General features: G+C 43.4%; 1 protein-coding gene across 12 annotated transcripts in view; it reads left to right on the forward strand.

Moving 5' to 3' along the window:
- cadps2 (Ca++-dependent secretion activator 2) overlaps positions 1–16,864 on the forward strand; it is a 983,842-nt gene that overhangs the window by 864,233 nt on the left and 102,745 nt on the right. For 7 of the 12 annotated variants that reach the window (XM_086008788.1, XM_086008791.1, XM_086008779.1 and 4 more), the window contains 3 exons: positions 9,598–9,745; positions 11,185–11,205; positions 14,601–14,675. In XM_086008788.1, coding sequence (XP_085864914.1) covers positions 9,598–9,745; positions 11,185–11,205; positions 14,601–14,675 — 244 coding nt within the window. The remainder of the gene's footprint in view (positions 1–9,597; positions 9,746–11,184; positions 11,206–14,600; positions 14,676–16,864) is intronic. The other 5 variants (XM_086008781.1, XM_086008783.1, XM_086008789.1 and 2 more) reach the window with 1 other exon arrangement.

Below are 16,864 nucleotides of genomic sequence, written 5' to 3' on the forward strand. Positions count from 1 at the left end.
GCACATTGAAGAGCAGCAAGTAGCCATTTAGTCCAGGGTACTGCAGCAATCTTGTTATTTAAACTGTGTGCAGTAAGTTGGCTCTTTCTTACTGTCGGGCGGAATAATTCCTCTCGGCCAACTCTTCCAGTGATGTCGTTGGTACTCCCTCTTCAAACAAAAACAGAAACAAAGAGAAAAACTCCTAGATATTTAAAGGGTCCTGCTAATAAGACTCCCTCTTCAAAGAGTGATCAGTACTTGGTTCGTACTTACTATGAAAGATCTCCTTCACCTTTCTGATCTTTGATTTAAAATTAAATGTTTCACAGACTATTGTTAAAGAGCATTACGAATGCATGAATGAAGCTTTTGCACAAATACGCACTTCAAGGAATATTCCATTTATGCACAGAGTGAAGGAATTGCTTTGAGAACAGGTGCTTCAGAATTGTGCTTGGACTTGTATTCCAAATTATGCTTTCAATATCAAAAGCTGCAGTTGAGCTGCACGGTGCAATTTGATAGATCAAATGTACACAATTTATTTTTAAAATCAGTTTTATAAAATGTTCACAAGTCACATAAAGGGTCGATGAAGATATTTGTTCAAAGATGATGATAATAACATGTAGAACTTTTGAAACCAGGTGGCAATTTTATTCCACCTTTTCATTTTCCCCCCTCTCCTTTTCTGAATGTAGCAATTCACATTTTAGTAAGGATTCTTGGGTACCAGTCTCCCTCTGGTATGTTGTCAAGTGGCCACTCTTAATGTGTGAGCCTAGGCAGTGAGTGCTAGAAGGATGTTTTCTTCTGCGGTGGGGGGGCATCACAGCTGAGCCCAATGCTGTCCACACCTGGCATCCACACGCACGTGCCTGTCTGTGCATGCACTTTGCAGGAGGGGTCCCACAAAGTGATCAGGAGCAGGAATCGTGGCTGGTTATTTCCCCCCTCTTCTCTTAGTAACTTAGGGACACTGAGATCAACCGTGGTGCCTAACAACTACCCCAGCCTGGATTATCTTGCTTTACTCAGCACACACCCAAACATTGCACTGGGACCTTCCTGGTTTTTGTGGCCTGGGAATGATTGATATTGTAAGAAAAATCTTTGTTAAGCTACAATTAAAAAAAAATTAAACTTGACGAAGAAAAATATTCGAGTAATCCAAGCTGTGTTTTATGAAGCAAGTTAAAAGCTAATTTTTCCCCCTTGGATGTGACAACAAAAGGGAAAAGCTGTCTCCAGGGAATATAATCCTTTCAGTTGCAGTTCCATAAACCTATTTAAAGAATAGTAATCACATCTGTTGAGAGAGAGTGACAGGTTAATGAAAGCCTTAGGCTTCTGGAGCTAGGTTACGTGTGTATTAAAAGGTATTTGTTTCTGTTATACTGGTACACTGAGCACCCCTGATGGCTCAGCGAGTTTAACCAGTGAGTAGTTGAGCCAAGCAGACCAGGAAGATGACAGGTTTGATCCCTGGTCTGTGCGGAGTAACAACTGATCTCAGCTGGTGCAGCAGTAGGGGCTCAACAGTTGATCTCAGCATGTCTGAATTAAGAAAGGGAAAGTTAGCGATCCAGAAAGCCTCACTGGAAGTCTGTGTATGTGGACTTCAGGGGAGGACTAATCTGGTTAGACATCTCACATGTGAAGAAATTCCAAGCTTATGCTAGGGGTATGCAACAAATCTCCAAGTCAGCATAAGGAGGAAGATAGTTTGCACTATGTAAAGATAGGAAGTGTGTGTGAGAGCAGGAATGATATTTTTAATGGGAGATTTCAATCAATCAAATATTAACTGAGGAAAACCCAAATGTTATAGAGTCAGAGTTGGTAAATGCTTCACTACCCAAAATTTCAAGGAAGCCACAAGAGACAGTGCTCATCTTGACCCAATATCTGTAAATGACCCAGAAAACATACAGAAAATGGAAGTCACAGCACCCCTGGATATTAGCAGCCACAGAATCATCAACTTCAACACGAGCCGGGAGTCAGGTACATAACTTTGTATGGGCTAAATTCAAAGAAATGAGGGAACAACTGAAGCAAGTAGATTGGAGTAGGTTGCTTAACAACATTTCAGTAGAGGGGAAGTGAATTACCTTTAAAGTTATAATGCTGAGCAGACAGAATAAATACTTTGCTGAAACCAACATGTTCAGACTAAACTATAATGCCCTTGCAGCCAAATATCCTGTCAAAGGTCATACGTGAGTCATGGCTCCATAGACAAGGTACTGGAGGGCCCCCAGTGATTGTGGAATTGTAGCAAATTAACAAGAAAAAATATATTCGTGCAATGGCATGAATTTGAATACAGTATATTTTTCTGAGTGTGAACCTTTCTTTGGGTCTATTGTTAAGTCTGTGTGTTATAATGAGAATTACTACACAGACCACAAGAGTAACTTTTAACAGGTCTTTACTAGTCGAAGGTCAGGGCGGAACTGCCCAATAAATCATTACACAGCACTTATATACCGGTGTGGTCACCACCGGTATTACAGTATACAGCAGCCAAGATAAAGTAGTGCAACTCTTAAAATAGTTCTCTTAAAGATGGAACGGTTACATACACCACAATCCTCCCTTTTTAGCTTAACAGTATATATTCCCCATTAACATAACATAATAACATATACACAACTTCATGTAAAACAGTTCACAGATTCAGTCTCTCTGGAGGCTTCCTGACTCGGTCCGGATAACGCCTCGGTGGTGTAGTAGTTTTCGGTGGTGTAGTAGGTTCTTTTGGCAAGATCGATTCAGCTCGAATGCCAGTGTCGGGTTCATCTGATTCCAGTATCACCGGATCAGAAGTAGATCCTATGGGTATCTCTGCTTCATCATTAGGCGTATAGAGTTGTGGAGTAGGTTGTCCCTTTTCGGATGACTCTATGATCTGGTCAACATGGCGCCTTATTATGCTTTCACCAATGTCCACGGTATACATCAGCGGTCCTAGTCGTGTGCAAATAGTTCCAGGCTGCCATTTCTCGGTACGGTAGTCCCAGGCCAAAACTTGTTGACCTATCTGGAAGGTTCTAGTTGGCCTTTCATTCATGCCTTGAAATTGCCGGTTCTCTACGTCCCTTCTGATGTTTGGCTTGGTCAAATACAGCCGGCATCTTAGCCTTCTATTGAAAAACATCATGGCGGGAGTTTGGTTTGTAACCGCATGTGTTGCATTCCTGTATGCCAACAAGAAGTTATCTACCTTATGTTGTAGATTTATGTCTTCCTTACCCATGGCCTTTATGGCCTTCTTGAAGGTCTGGACAAACCTTTCAGCTAATCCATTGGTGGCGGGATGGTATGGGGCGGACGTGTAGTGCTTAACCCCATTGTTTTTTAAGAACTTCCTGAATTCTTCGGACACAAATTGCGGTCCATTATCAGAACAGATCTGTTCCGGTAGCCCATTCCTGACAAATATGGTCCTTAATACTGTGATGGTTTTTTCCGTGGTGGTGGAGGACATCTTTATTACCTCCGGCCACTTGGAGTGTGCATCCACCGCGATTAAGAACATTGAGTCCATAAATGGACCAGCAAAGTCGATATGTACCCTTTGCCATGGAGATGAGGGCCACTCCCATGGATGTAGTGGAGCTTGTGGTGGGGCGTTTTGGACCTTCTGGCATCCTAGACAGCTCTTGGTCATTTCTTCGATGTCTCCATCGATACCTGGCCACCACACAAACGCTCTGGCTAGGTTCTTCATTTTCACTCCACCCAGATGCCCCTCGTGAAGCTCCTTTAGCACTTTATGCTGGAGTTTGGGTGGAATCACCACTCTGGATCCACACATCAAAGTTCCTCGGCACACTGACAGCTGTTCTCTTCTTTGCGAGAATGCTGGCAACAGTGGTTCGCCATGTGCTGGCCATCCCTTCACCGTTAAATCGTAGACTCGTGAGAGAGTCGGGTCATTTCTTGTTTCCTTTTCGATCGTAGAATTTGTTACTGGTAGACATTCCACTATGGTTGAGTGGAACATCTCCACTGGGTCCACTGTAGGCGCCTCTTCTACCATTGGCAACGGTAGGCGCGATAAACCGTCAGCATTCCCATGCTGTTTTGATCCTTTGTATTCTATGTCATATTGGTGTGCCCCTAGGAAAAGGGACCACCTCTGTAGCCTTTGCGCTGTCATAGTGGAGATGCCCTTTTTAGGGTTGAATATGGATACCAACGGCTGGTGGTCTGTCAGCAGTGTAAACTTCTGGCCCTGCAGGTAATGATTAAACTTCTTTACTCCCCACACCAGGCTGAGAGCCTCCCTACCTATCTGAGCATAGTTGCGCTCAGCGGAGGTCAATGATCTGGATGCAAATGCGACTGGCCTTTCCGAGCCATTTGGCAACTTGTGTGAGAGTACTGCTCCAATACCATAAGGAGAAGCATCACAAGCTAAACGAATAGGTAGCGTTGGGTTGAAGTGAGCCAACACTTCCTCTGAGGTGATCAATGCCTTGCTTTTGCGAAAGGCCTTCTTACAGTCCTCGCTCCACTTCCATGGTACTTCTTTCTGCAAAAGAGCATTCAGCGGGTGCAGCACCGTGGATAGATTTGGCAGAAACTTATGGTAATAGTTAATCAACCCTAGGAACGACCTCAACTGGGATACATTTTCCGGAGCGGGAGCCTTCACAACAGCTTCGATCTTGTCAGGTGACTTGTGCAGCCCCTCCTGGTCAATGACATGACCACAGTACGAGATCCGTTTCTGAAAGAACTCACATTTCTGGCGATTAACTCGAAGGCCATATTCCTTCAACCTGGTGAGCACCAGTTTCAAATTTGCAAGGTGTCCCTCGTCGTCATCTCCTGTAATCAGGATATCGTCCAAGTAACATTGAGTGCTTGGAATTCCCTGTAATACCTGCTCCATGGCCCTCTGCCAAATTGCTGGAGCCGAAGCCACTCCAAAAACCAGTCTATTATATCGATACAAGCCTCTGTGCGTGTTGATTGTGAGATACTGGCGCGACTCTTCCTCAACTTCCATCTGTAAGTACGCTTGCGCCAGGTCTATCTTGGTGAAGCGTTTCCCGCCAGACAATGAAGCAAAGATATCCTCAATCCGCGGAAGCGGATATTGCACCGTGTGAAGCACCGGATTCACTGTGATCTTGAAGTCTCCACAGATGTGGACCTTCCCCGGTTCCCCTGGCTTGTTACTCGATGAACGCTTCATGACGGGAACAATGGGCGTGGCCCACTCACTCCAGTCCACCTTGGACAGTACTCCTGAACGTTCTAGCCCTTCCAGCTCAGCTTCCACAGCAGGTCGTATCGCATAAGGTACCGGTCTGGCTTTGAAAAATTTTGGGTTTGCATGTTCTGCAATCTTGATTTTTGCCTTAATTCCTCTCAGTGTTCCCAGTCCCTGTTGGAACACCTCTTTAGCCTCATCCAATATTCTGGACAATCGTTCAGGTTTGACATCTTTTTTCCCGGAATCTACCGTTATTGCATTTAGGGAGTGCCAGTCCATATTTATTTTCCTGATCCACTCCCGTCCCAGAAGTGGTGGACCTCCCTCAGGTAGTACATATAAGTCCATTCCTTGGTGTTCTTTGCTCTTGTGTACCACCTTGACTTTTATCTTTCCGATGGGGTATACTCTTTGCCCCGTGTATGTCTGCAATACTATCTTCGTATCCCGTAGGGGAATATGTTTGAATAACCTTTTGTAATCTTGCTTATTCATGACCATCAACGCCGATCCGGTGTCCAATTCCATCTTCATTTGGACTCCTGCTATCTGCAGTGTGACCCAGATAGTTTGTCGGTCAGCTTCCTTACTCACATTGGGAATTCTCAGACTACCCAGTTCCTTGCTGTTGGAGTCTGAATCCGAATTCTGTTCTTCCGAACTCTTCCCAGCCACCTTATGTACCTTTCTGCACTTTTCTTGCGGTGACTTTTTGTTGCTGGTCTTCTTTCCTGACCGGCATACTTTAGCTATGTGACCAAGCTTGCCACATTTTCTACATTCCTGGTTTTTAAACCAGCATTGGTTCTGATCGTGTGTTGTCTTCCCACAACGATAACATTTCGTTGTACCCGAAGCCATTTGATCTACGCTGAGTACCGCTACCTTCAGCTGCATTTCCGCAGTGCCTCTCGCTGCGGCTTCGTGCGATGCTGCAATAGAGACAGCCTTATCAAGTGTAAGATCATTCTCTTCAAGCAGCCGCTTTTGTGTTCCTTCTTTCGACAATCTACACACTAATTTGTCTCTCAGTGCCTCTGTCAGGCTTTCCCCAAACTGGCAGTATTTCGCTAGCTTACGCAGTTCCATTAAATACTCCGCGTTGCTTTCCTCTTTCAGTTGCGTTCTCGCATAAAATTTAAATCGTTCCACTAACATCAGCGGTGTGGGGTTCAAATGATTTTTCAGGACAGCCACAATTTTAGCGAAAGTCTGATCCGCCGGTTTAGCTGGTGATAGAAGATGCTTCAATAGCCCGTATGTCTTCGCACCCATTGAGTTTAGTAAGGTTAGTGCTTTATCTTCATCTGATATTTTATTTGCCTTACAATATATCTCTATGCGTTCTACATACGTGGCCCAATCTTCAACATCGGGATCAAAATCGTTGATGTTACCACGCTTAGGCATCTTCGCAAGCTTCTTGAGAAACAAAAAGAAATTTTTCTTTAACTTTTTTTTTTCAAAATGGCGGTTTCCCGCGCTTGTCTTCTTCCCCGCCTACGAAAATGGCGGCTTCCCGCGTTTGCCTTTCTCCCCCGCTGGCTGTAATGGCGATTGCCGTATTGCTGCGTTCGCCCTCCCCAGCGGTTTTCAAATCGTGCCTCCCAGCCCCTCTTGCAGTCCGGTCCTTTCCCCCGGCTGCGGCTGAGTTCTCCGCGGTTTTTTTTTTAAAATTTTCTCCCGCGCCTTACGCTGACCCAGTCGCTGCGCCTCGCGGCCTCGGTAGCTGCCCGGCCTTTCTCACCGGTCGCGGTCGAGCTCTCTCTCGACGCTGTTGCGTCTCCCAGCCCGCTTGCAGCCCGGTCTTTCGCACCGGCTGCGTTTACATTCACCGCGGCTCCCGTGCCTTACGCTGCCCAGTCTCAGCGCCTCTGGCCCCGACTTCTGTCCGGCTCTTTTCCCCGGCCGTGGTCGAGTTCTCCGCCCTTATATCCTCCATTTTTCCCTCCCCTACTTCACAGCCACCGTGGCCGACTTGCTGCTCGTCGCTGATCGGCTTACCCACCACCGTGATAGAAGGGATGATCACTGCCTGTTGCTGATGGAAGGCCTCGTGTCAGAATTCTTCCTTTGCTCTGCAGACCCGAATCTTCTCTCAGCAGAATGATGAGGGCGGATGCCTCCTCTTGACGCCCGTTAAACTGCCTTGGATGTATCTCTGCCGCAGGGTAAGATCGTACTCGTCGCCACTGTTAAGTCTGTGTGTTATAGTGAGAATTACTACACAGACCACAAGAGTAACTTTTAACAGGTCTTTACTAGTCGAAGGTCAGGGCGGAACTGCCCAATAAATCATTACACAGCACTTATATACCGGTGTGGTCACCACCGGTATTACAGTATACAGCAGCCAAGATAAAGTAGTGCAACTCTTAAAATAGTTCTCTTAAAGGTGGAACGGTTACATACACCACATCTATATGCATCGTACAGCATCCCTGGAAGCCAGCTGACGATCTGTTCTACGCCTCTGCTAATGCTGCAGTGAAACTGGCCACCAGAGGTGTTCAACAGCAGCCTGGGGGTCCCTCTCCACATTCAAACCTGATTGAAGACAGTTGGGTCTAATTGAGGGAACCCTTTTGAGACACTAACAGGTGGCAGAGTGTCAACCAATCTCCCGTGTAGCATGCCAGCAGTAATACTTCTCTGTTGCCAACTGAGCCTAGGCAGCAGTTTTTGACAGCTGTAAAGGCACCAGAGAAACAAAATAATAATTAAAACAAAATTACCAGAAACTAAATGAATTTCAATAATGGGGCCCACCTGTATTGTCTGTACCTTACGGAGAATTCAAAACAACAGGCAAATTAATAGACTCGGACTGCAGTCTCGTCCTTTAGATCAGCCTGTCTATCTTGAGTTTCCTGTGACAGTATTACTTTAATGACCCATGGAAGTGTAAGTGGGTGGGATTAGGGATAGTTATTAATTCCAAGTGTCTTTATCCCTACTGCAACAGTTTTTATTCCCACACACTGTTCAAGCTAAATATCAATATAATGGAGAATTTTAATGGGTACTTTGTACCCAGAAATGTAAATGATCTCAAGCACTCTTCCAATCACAGGGTTAGTTTCCATTGACTGGGTTTACAGAACCCTCTCATTGTATTGGCATCGTGCCCTCTTAACGGGATATTCCAATGAAGGGTTTAGTGCTAAATTTCAATCCTTTCATATCTATTTATCAGTTTTCTCCAGAGGTAAAATTGTGTTGACATCGTTGCTGTGTGAGGGGTTCCTATTTGATCAATAGCACACACTCATGTATCAGCATTGAAATGAGGCAATATTTAATAGGTTTAATGAACTTTAGTCCTTGTGTTTCATTTCTTTATTGATCATACAAGAGGAATTCAATTTTGTCAAATTTATTTTACCAAGAATATTTTATGTTAAAGTGAGTGGAAGTGTTCTTAATCATGAAAGATGTTTGCCTCAACTCAGCTGGGTCACTGAGCGGTACAAATTGTGTAGGACTTGAGCACACAAAGCTAGGCTGACACTCCAGTGCAGTGCTGAGGGAGTGCTGCACTGTTGGAGGTGCCGTCTTTTGGATGAGACGTTAAACTGAGGCCCCGTCTGCTCTCTCAGGTGGATGTAAAAGATCCCATGGCACTATTTCAAAGAAGAGCAGGGGAGTTATCCCCAGTGTCCTGGCCAGTAGTTATCCTTCAACCAACATAAACAAAAGCAGATTATCTGGTCATTATTGCTGTTTGTGGGAGCTTGCTGTGCGCAAATTGGCTGCCACATTTCCTACATTACAACAGTGACTTCACTTCAAAAATACTTCATTGGCTATAAAGCGCTTTGAGATGTCCGGCGGTCGTGAAAGGTGCTATAGAAATGCAAGTCTTTCTTTCAAGTCTTTTTTTAAGAAGAACTTAGGCGTGGAGTTTAGCGTATCGGAGCAACAACGTACAGTGACTTGACTTCACGTTACTGGGTTGTTTAACTCAGCTGGGTCACTGTGAGTGGTACAAATTGTGTGGGGCAATAGAGAGTATGAGCAAATCAAAAGACAAGTGATTTGTTCACTTCTCTCATACACCTCCCAGAGGTCAAATCACAGCACCATTGGTGGAGGCCTGGAAACAGGCTGCCCATGCAATTGGCTGTAATTTGTGTGTGGGGGCATTAAACTATGAAGTTTACCCACCAACATTTTAAAAAGATAGATTTGGGCATATCAGAATTGACTGTAAGTGGATTCCCCTGCATTCGGTTTAGGTTATGCCCAAAGATACAGCCAAGCTGATCTTATCCGTCGGCTTTCATATTCCCTGCTCTTTAATTATTGGTGATTTTGCAGCAACTGTTCCTAAATATAAGCCGTCGCTGAATGACTGTGCCCTTTTTGTTTCCATCAAACAGAACAAGAGTTGCTTTTGAAGTCAAGTTACAAAAAATGAGCAAGTCAACAGATTTGCGTATTCCTTCTTCTGTCTGTACAATGTTCAATGTGCTTGTGGATGCCAAGAAACAATCTACAAAACTGTGCATTTTAGAAGGCGCACAAGAGGTAGGCATTCGTTTTAATTTATTATTTCACTTCTATTTGTGTTTTCCACTGCATTTGCATTGAGTGTTTTACAGTTTTTACAAATGGCTATTTTCACTTGGGCTTAATTCAACAAATGTTTTACAAATTGGATTATTTCAAAGCATTGCATTTATGTCTTGGAGGGAGAGGTCCTACTGGTAGCCAACTCTCCCTCCATAACGGCCCCAATCACTCACCTCTTGGGAATGGATAACGACTTGTAATCTGGGGTTGTTCCCTGGAGGAGAATACTTTCATTTGTATTATATATTATACTGCCGTGCCATGATGTCATTTCCCCAGTGGTACATTTCCAGCAGCAAAGCCAGTCTGGGCTCATTATTTAAAGTGAAGCCAGGACCGTATCCTTTGGTCTGCTTTACAGGCAAGCAGTATGTAGGAAGCTGGCCTCAATGTGATCCCAGAGTTAAATCATTCTGCATACAGCAAAAGAAAAGTCCTGGATGATTTGAAGCCGTGTACTCAATAAAAAGAAAGTTAATCTTTACAATGAAGTTAAATAAAAAATCTCAAATGCTGTCTAACTCCACCTTTAGTGAAAACCATGTACTAATGTCAGGGAACAAATTACAATGAAGGAGAAATTAGAAAATTAGTGTATTGTCTCACCATTAACATCCTATTCACAAAGTTAGTTTAACACATATTGGAAAATGTTCTGCAGAATTTACTAAGTGACCTGTTTATCGAATGTTTTTCCCAATATTATAACAAAACCTAGGGAGCAATCGATTAAGATCAGCTTTTTGTTTTCCGGCAAATAGGAATTGAACTTAAAAGAACCACATCAGGCCCTGATCACCCCACACATGATTTCCTATTCTCAACCATCCTGCGTGAATAGGCATCATGTTGGGGGAACACAGCGCCCCACAGAAAGAGAAGGCAGGAGGAAGAGTCACTCTGGGCTCTCATTGCACATGTTCTCGTGGCTCATTTCAGAACAGCATTGGTAGAGGGCTAGTTAAGGGAACTGAGATGATGCAAGATCCAGGGAAATTAAAGAAAGAAAATTGCTTTTTGTTCCAAAGAACGTAGTTTATGGTCATGTTATTTTCCAAATCAGTTTCAAGTTTGAAAAACAGCTCTATTTTACAATCATTGTCTTTTGCATTCTTGGGACATAAAAATATAGAGAAGCAATTGTTCAACTCCACAGCACATGGGGTCCAACAAAATTTGTTTTCCTTGCTTATATCCCTGTTGGTTGGGACTGAATGTACTTCATCCAGTTTTTGCATTTGCTTGGCTTCTTAATGTCACCATTTAAGATTAATTTGTTTTTATTTTAAGACCCACCTGATTTGCAGATTCACTTGAATATTGATTTAATCATTGTCCTTTTGCTTCTTCCTGTGATCTGCCTTGTTTTCTTCATTTATGTTTCCCATCTCCAGTTCCAGTTTAGTAAGCAATGGGTAAGTGTTGGTTTTGATTATTTATTTATATCCTATCTTCTTATAAAACTGCATCTTTTTTTTTTAAGTTGCTCAGTATGACCACTAACGTGGGTGGGAACGTCTGCTTTAAATGGCCAAAGCAAATGTTGGGGTTTCTGATGAGATGATTTGGAAGTGACACATATCAAGAAAGCTCAGACCACCTGCTTTTCACTGAAACTAAATATCAAAGGCATTGCCAAAACTGGGCCTAAGCACTTGTCCTTAAGTTTGAGCCTGATGTACTTATTTTTAACTGGTGTATTAAAACTGTGCCCAGGTACTCAAAAGATGCAAAGATAATAATAAGTGATTAATGTACAACAGTGATTGTTTTTTCATATTTCATAACACACGACTGAGAGGAATCGTTGCCTTTATCCAGTTCCTGTCAGAAGTTGTACTGAAAATAATCGGTGACATTACATTCCTGTGCCATGTACATACTAGCCATGTGTATCTGTGTTGTACAGAAGCCCACTTTGTCGCAGTTCTGCTCTCTGCCCTGCCCCATCACCAAGAGTTATCTGTTCCTTCCTTTTTCTGCAAAGCATTCTGGGTATGATGGCCTCGTTGTGGACTTGGCACTTTTGTTTCTTGAAGCTGCTCTGCAGAATTTGTCATAGAATAAATTAAAACTATTACAATCATTTTAAAGTTGTTTATTTTAATAAATGTGCAACTATATTTAGAATTTTGAAATGCCAAAATGTACGTTGTTAGATTTCTTTCAGTCTAGTGCCTTTCTTTTTCACTCAGCATTGGTATCAAGCACCAGAAGTGAGGCAGAATTGAAGCTTCCTTACCCAACTCAACATCATATCTTAATCTCAAACACAGAACATTCCAATACTGTGCCTACATGAATAATACCACATACTGCACAGTCGCCATGGCCTCTCTGAGTAATGCGGGCAGTTTTCTGTAAACTCTCACCCACTTGATATTGCCTTGAGACTTCCATAGCTCATTTAGGAGCCTTACAGCAACCAAGAAAGAGGAGATGGTCATCCCATCAGTTTGGGCTGGATTTAAATCTCAGTTTAAAGGAAAAAGGACAGTTTAGTTTCCCCAATTTTTCCCTCTACTGTCCTAAAGGTGCTGATTCATGCCTGGTCCTTGCTGAGTTAGCTGCTGTCAAGTGCGATTAAAGTAGAGCTCAACAATTGGCCTCAGCTCCTGCGATTTTGGGGGGATAAGGGGAAATCAGACAGTGTGCCTACTCCTGATGATATCCATTGACACCTGCTGGAAAGTATGTGTGTGCGTGCATGCGTATGTATATACATTGGAGCAGAACATGATCAGGATGGATTATGGGTGCTAGTAACCCTTCAGAACCTTGCAAGTCATTTGAACATAAGGGGTCTCACAACCAAGCCAACTCCTGTCTTTATCCGATGCCCACACACACATGTTTTCCAGCAGGGTTAGTGGGTAACAATTAGGACCAGGGACACTGGCTGATTTCCCACCCCCAAATCCAAGGTGATTGAGATCAATCGTAGTGCCCCACTTGCACTTTGAGCTTACATCAGCACAGACTAGGGCTCAAGCCCAGGACCTTCTGGCCTGTGTCGGTTAGTTCCACACCAGCTGGTGCATACATCCAGCGAGCTGTTGGGCATCCCTTTATCCTTGCATGCCATCTCTTTTCTGACATGATATAGAAAGAGTATGCAAATCAGCAAAGTTCACAGATAGTGCCAATAGTTGTGGAATTGAGATTTAAAGTATTTAGCAAAGAAAAAATACTTTTAGAGGAGGCATGTGCAGGAGAAAATTTAGCAAAAGTTTAATTTTTAACCAGTAAAACTTCAATTCTCATATGCAATTTATTGTGATATTTCACTTTGTTTTAAAAATAACCATAAATGTTGGCTTAATTTGTGAGCCCTAATCCTGTGGAAAGTTCTGTAGCTTAGCTCAAAATAAGTCGTCCATTACTGTGTTATCATAATTTGAATGGACTGCAGCAAGGAGAAGCGACAGGGAGCTCCTTTTATAGTGCTGAAAATTGGCAGTGTTTCAATTCAGATTTGTCCGTAAGGCAACAGCATGTGCTTAAAAACACTGGGCGTAGGTCTGTGCAGTTGGAGTGTAAAGTACAACAAAGGACAACAACGTGCATTTGTATTATGCTCCTCGTGTAAAAGAAACGTCTCCGAGCGCTCAACAAGGCAGAAAGGTGGACACGAGGCATGAAAAGGAGGAATTAGCGAGGGGGAAATCAAAGGCAGAAACTAAGTGAAAGGTTTTTAGGAGGCTTTTGAAGGCAGTAGGGGGATGGGGTGGGCGTAGCAAGGCAAAGCGGTTTCGGGAGAGAATTCCAGAGGGCATAGACGCAGTGCCAAATTGAACAGGCTCCGATTCTACAGCACAGAGAGTGGGAACAAGTGACTACTTGGAGACAACTATTGACTAGATTACCAATTTGTATAAAGGGTACTGATTTTGCCCTTAAATGTTTTGGAGCACTATAATTAAGGAATGAAGGCAAAGTTAGATGGCAACCGAAGCGTTTTAGTTTTTCAATGTACACTCCTGAACCATATCTAAGGCCCACACTCTAATGTCCTTGAATTTTGACAGGTTAGTCCTTACAAGTAAAATTCCCTACAAATGACAGTGGCGATCCTGGAGGCAATAATGTTGTTGCCGTTAATGAAAGATGGAGCCATTTAGATTATTTATTAATCAATAAAAATTTAAAGCCTAGCAGTTCACAAATAAAAAGGAAGAATACAGTTCTTGGAGAATGCTTTATTCAGCTGCATATCACCTGTTAATTTGTTACTAACCTTTCTGCTTTGTTGACAGAAAAAAATTAATTTCATCTTAAGTTAAATTTATTGTCAGCAAGAATTCTGTGAACCCAAGTGAACTGCTGCTTGCTGTGTGAATGCGTAGTCCCTTGTGTAGCTAACAATCAGGGTCTCTTTTTTTCACAGAACAGCTTAAATGACTTATGAATGAGAGTTGTCAGACATAAAATGTTGCATTAATTGAATCTTCTCCTAGCCTTTCACTCACCAACTGGATGGGTCTTTAGAAAAAGCACATGGCTGTCCTAATTGCAATGAAGCCGACAAAAAGTATCCTTCACATTCCTGTGCCTGAATGAGGTCTACAACTCAATTCACTCAAATAATAGACCTATTAGCTGCTTAATGCGACAGTGTACATGGGAAGCTTTCTAGCACTGAATGTAAAACAGCATTGGGTAGGGAGATTGTGTTCAAGGTTTTCCATTTGAAGTCTCCCAATTATAGTTTTTAATTGTGTTTGAGGTAGAACAAGGCATTGTTTTCACAATCGTTCCCTTTTTTCCCTCTGTCAAGTTGCAAGACTTTATTCTCTTTTTCAAATTACAGCAGCAGTATCACTCAAAGATTGATGATTTGATTGAAGAAACCTTCAAAGAAATGATTTCCCTCCTGGTTTCAAAGGTAAGAAGTGGTTTGAGGAACTCGCTGATGTCCCCCTTGAGTGTTGGGAAGTGTTTGTTCGCACTACACTACCCAATCGATGTGATGGTGCTGGGAGTTTCTATTTGCTCCTGACCACTGCTTAGAGATAAGGTGATGTCAAGTCACCTCATGGGTTAAAACCTGGACGTGTTGGGGTTCATTGTGGGCCTTTTGCAGCCCTCAAAACACCTACATTTCTGCCCGGTAACCTCTGTACAATGAACTGAGAGAATTTCTCTGTTTCTAATTTCAACAGCCACATCAGACGCCATGAATTATACAAATCCCGGGATAATTTCTTGATTTGCTGTATACTCTAAAAATAATGTTGTCATTTACTGTTTATCTTTCAATGGCTGCATAAATAGCACACCAGTTATGGGCTCTTTTGATCATCTAGTTGTGATAAGTCAAAGAGCGTTCATCCTTCCTTTTTTGTGGGCCCAGGTCAGCCAATAATAATATCTGAAACTATTTGCCCAGCACCAAATGTAGTGGGGCTTACTATGATTTATATTTCCCCTCTCACTTTCTTCTACAAGTAGATGACGATTCATACTGCAGTGCGGTGTCTCATTTTAATGCAGCAACATGTCATTTTAATAAACCACAAACCCTTATCAGAATTATACCAAGCTATGTTTCAGAACACAGCAACAGGAGTGAGCCATTTAGCCCCTCGAGCCTGCTCTGCCATTCAATGAAATCATGGCTGATCTGTGACCTAACTCCATATACCTGCCTTTGCCCCATATCCCTCAATAACTTCGGTTAACAAAAATCTATCAATTTCAGATACTAAATTAACAATTGATCGAGCATCCATTGCCGTTTACGGAAGAGAGTTCCAAACTTTTCCCACCCTTTGCGTGCAAAAGTGTTTCCTAACTTCACTCCTGAAAGGTCTGGCTCTAATTTTTAGACTATGCCCCCTATTCCTAGACTCCCCAACCAGCGGAAATAGTTTCTCTCTATCTACCCTATCAGTTACCCTTAATAGCTTGCAAACTTTGATCAAATCACCCCTTAACCTTCTAAATTCCAAGAAATACAACCCTAGTTTGTGTAATCTCTCCTTGTAATTTAACTAGGGAATGGTAGCACAGTGGTAATCCCACCATGGCAGCTAGTTAATTAAATAAAAGCTAGTATCAGTAATGGTAACCATGAAACTATCGGATTGTCGTAAAAATCCATCTGGTTCACTAATGTCCTTTAGGGAAGGAAATCTGCCGCCCTTACCTGGTCTGGCCTATATGTGACTCCAGACCCACAGCAATGTGGTTGACTCTTAACTGCCCTCTGAAATGGCCCAGCAAGTCACTCAGTTGTAACAAACTGGGCTACGAAACACAACAATAAGAATGAAACCGAACGGACCACCCGGCATCGACCTTGGCACCGGCAACGGACACAGCAATGGCACACCCAGCCCAGTCGGCCCTGCAAAGTCCTCCTCACCAACATCTGGGAATTGTCCCACAATTGGGAGAGCTGTCCCACAGACTAGTCAAGCAACAGCCTGACATAGTCATACTCACACAATCATACGTTTCAGCCAATGTTCCAACCTCCTCCATCACCATCCCTGGGTATGTCCTGTCCCACCAGCAGGACAGACCCACCAGGGGTGGCGGCACAGTGCTATACAGTCGGGAAGGAGTGGCCCTGGGAGTTCTCAACATTGACTCCGGACTCCATGAAGTCTCATGGGCAAGGAAACCTCCTGCTGGTTACCACCTACCGTCCTCCCTCAGCTGATGATGTTGAACACCACTTGGAAGAAGCACTGAGAGTAGCAATGTACTCTGGGTGGGGGACTTCAATGTACATCACCAAGAGTGGCTCAGTAGCACCATTACTGATCGAGCTGGCTGAGTCCTGAAGGGCATAGCTGCCAGTCTGGGCCTGCGACAGGTGGTGAGAGAACCAACACAAGGGAAAAACCTACTTAACCTCGTCCTCACCAATCTACCTGTCGCAGATGCATCTGTCCATGACAGTATTGGTAGCAGTGACCACCGCACAGTCATTGTGGAGACAAAGTCCCGTCTTTACACTGAGGACACCCTCCATCATGTGTGGCACTACCACCGTGCTAAATGGGATAGATTCAAAACAGATCGAGCAGCTCAAAACTGGGCATCCATGAAGCGCTGTGGGCCATC

Source organism: Somniosus microcephalus, chromosome 16 (genome assembly GCF_052327205.1).
Source record: "Somniosus microcephalus isolate GS21.2 chromosome 16, FLI_Smic_1.0, whole genome shotgun sequence".
Lineage (NCBI taxonomy): Eukaryota > Metazoa > Chordata > Chondrichthyes > Squaliformes > Somniosidae > Somniosus > Somniosus microcephalus.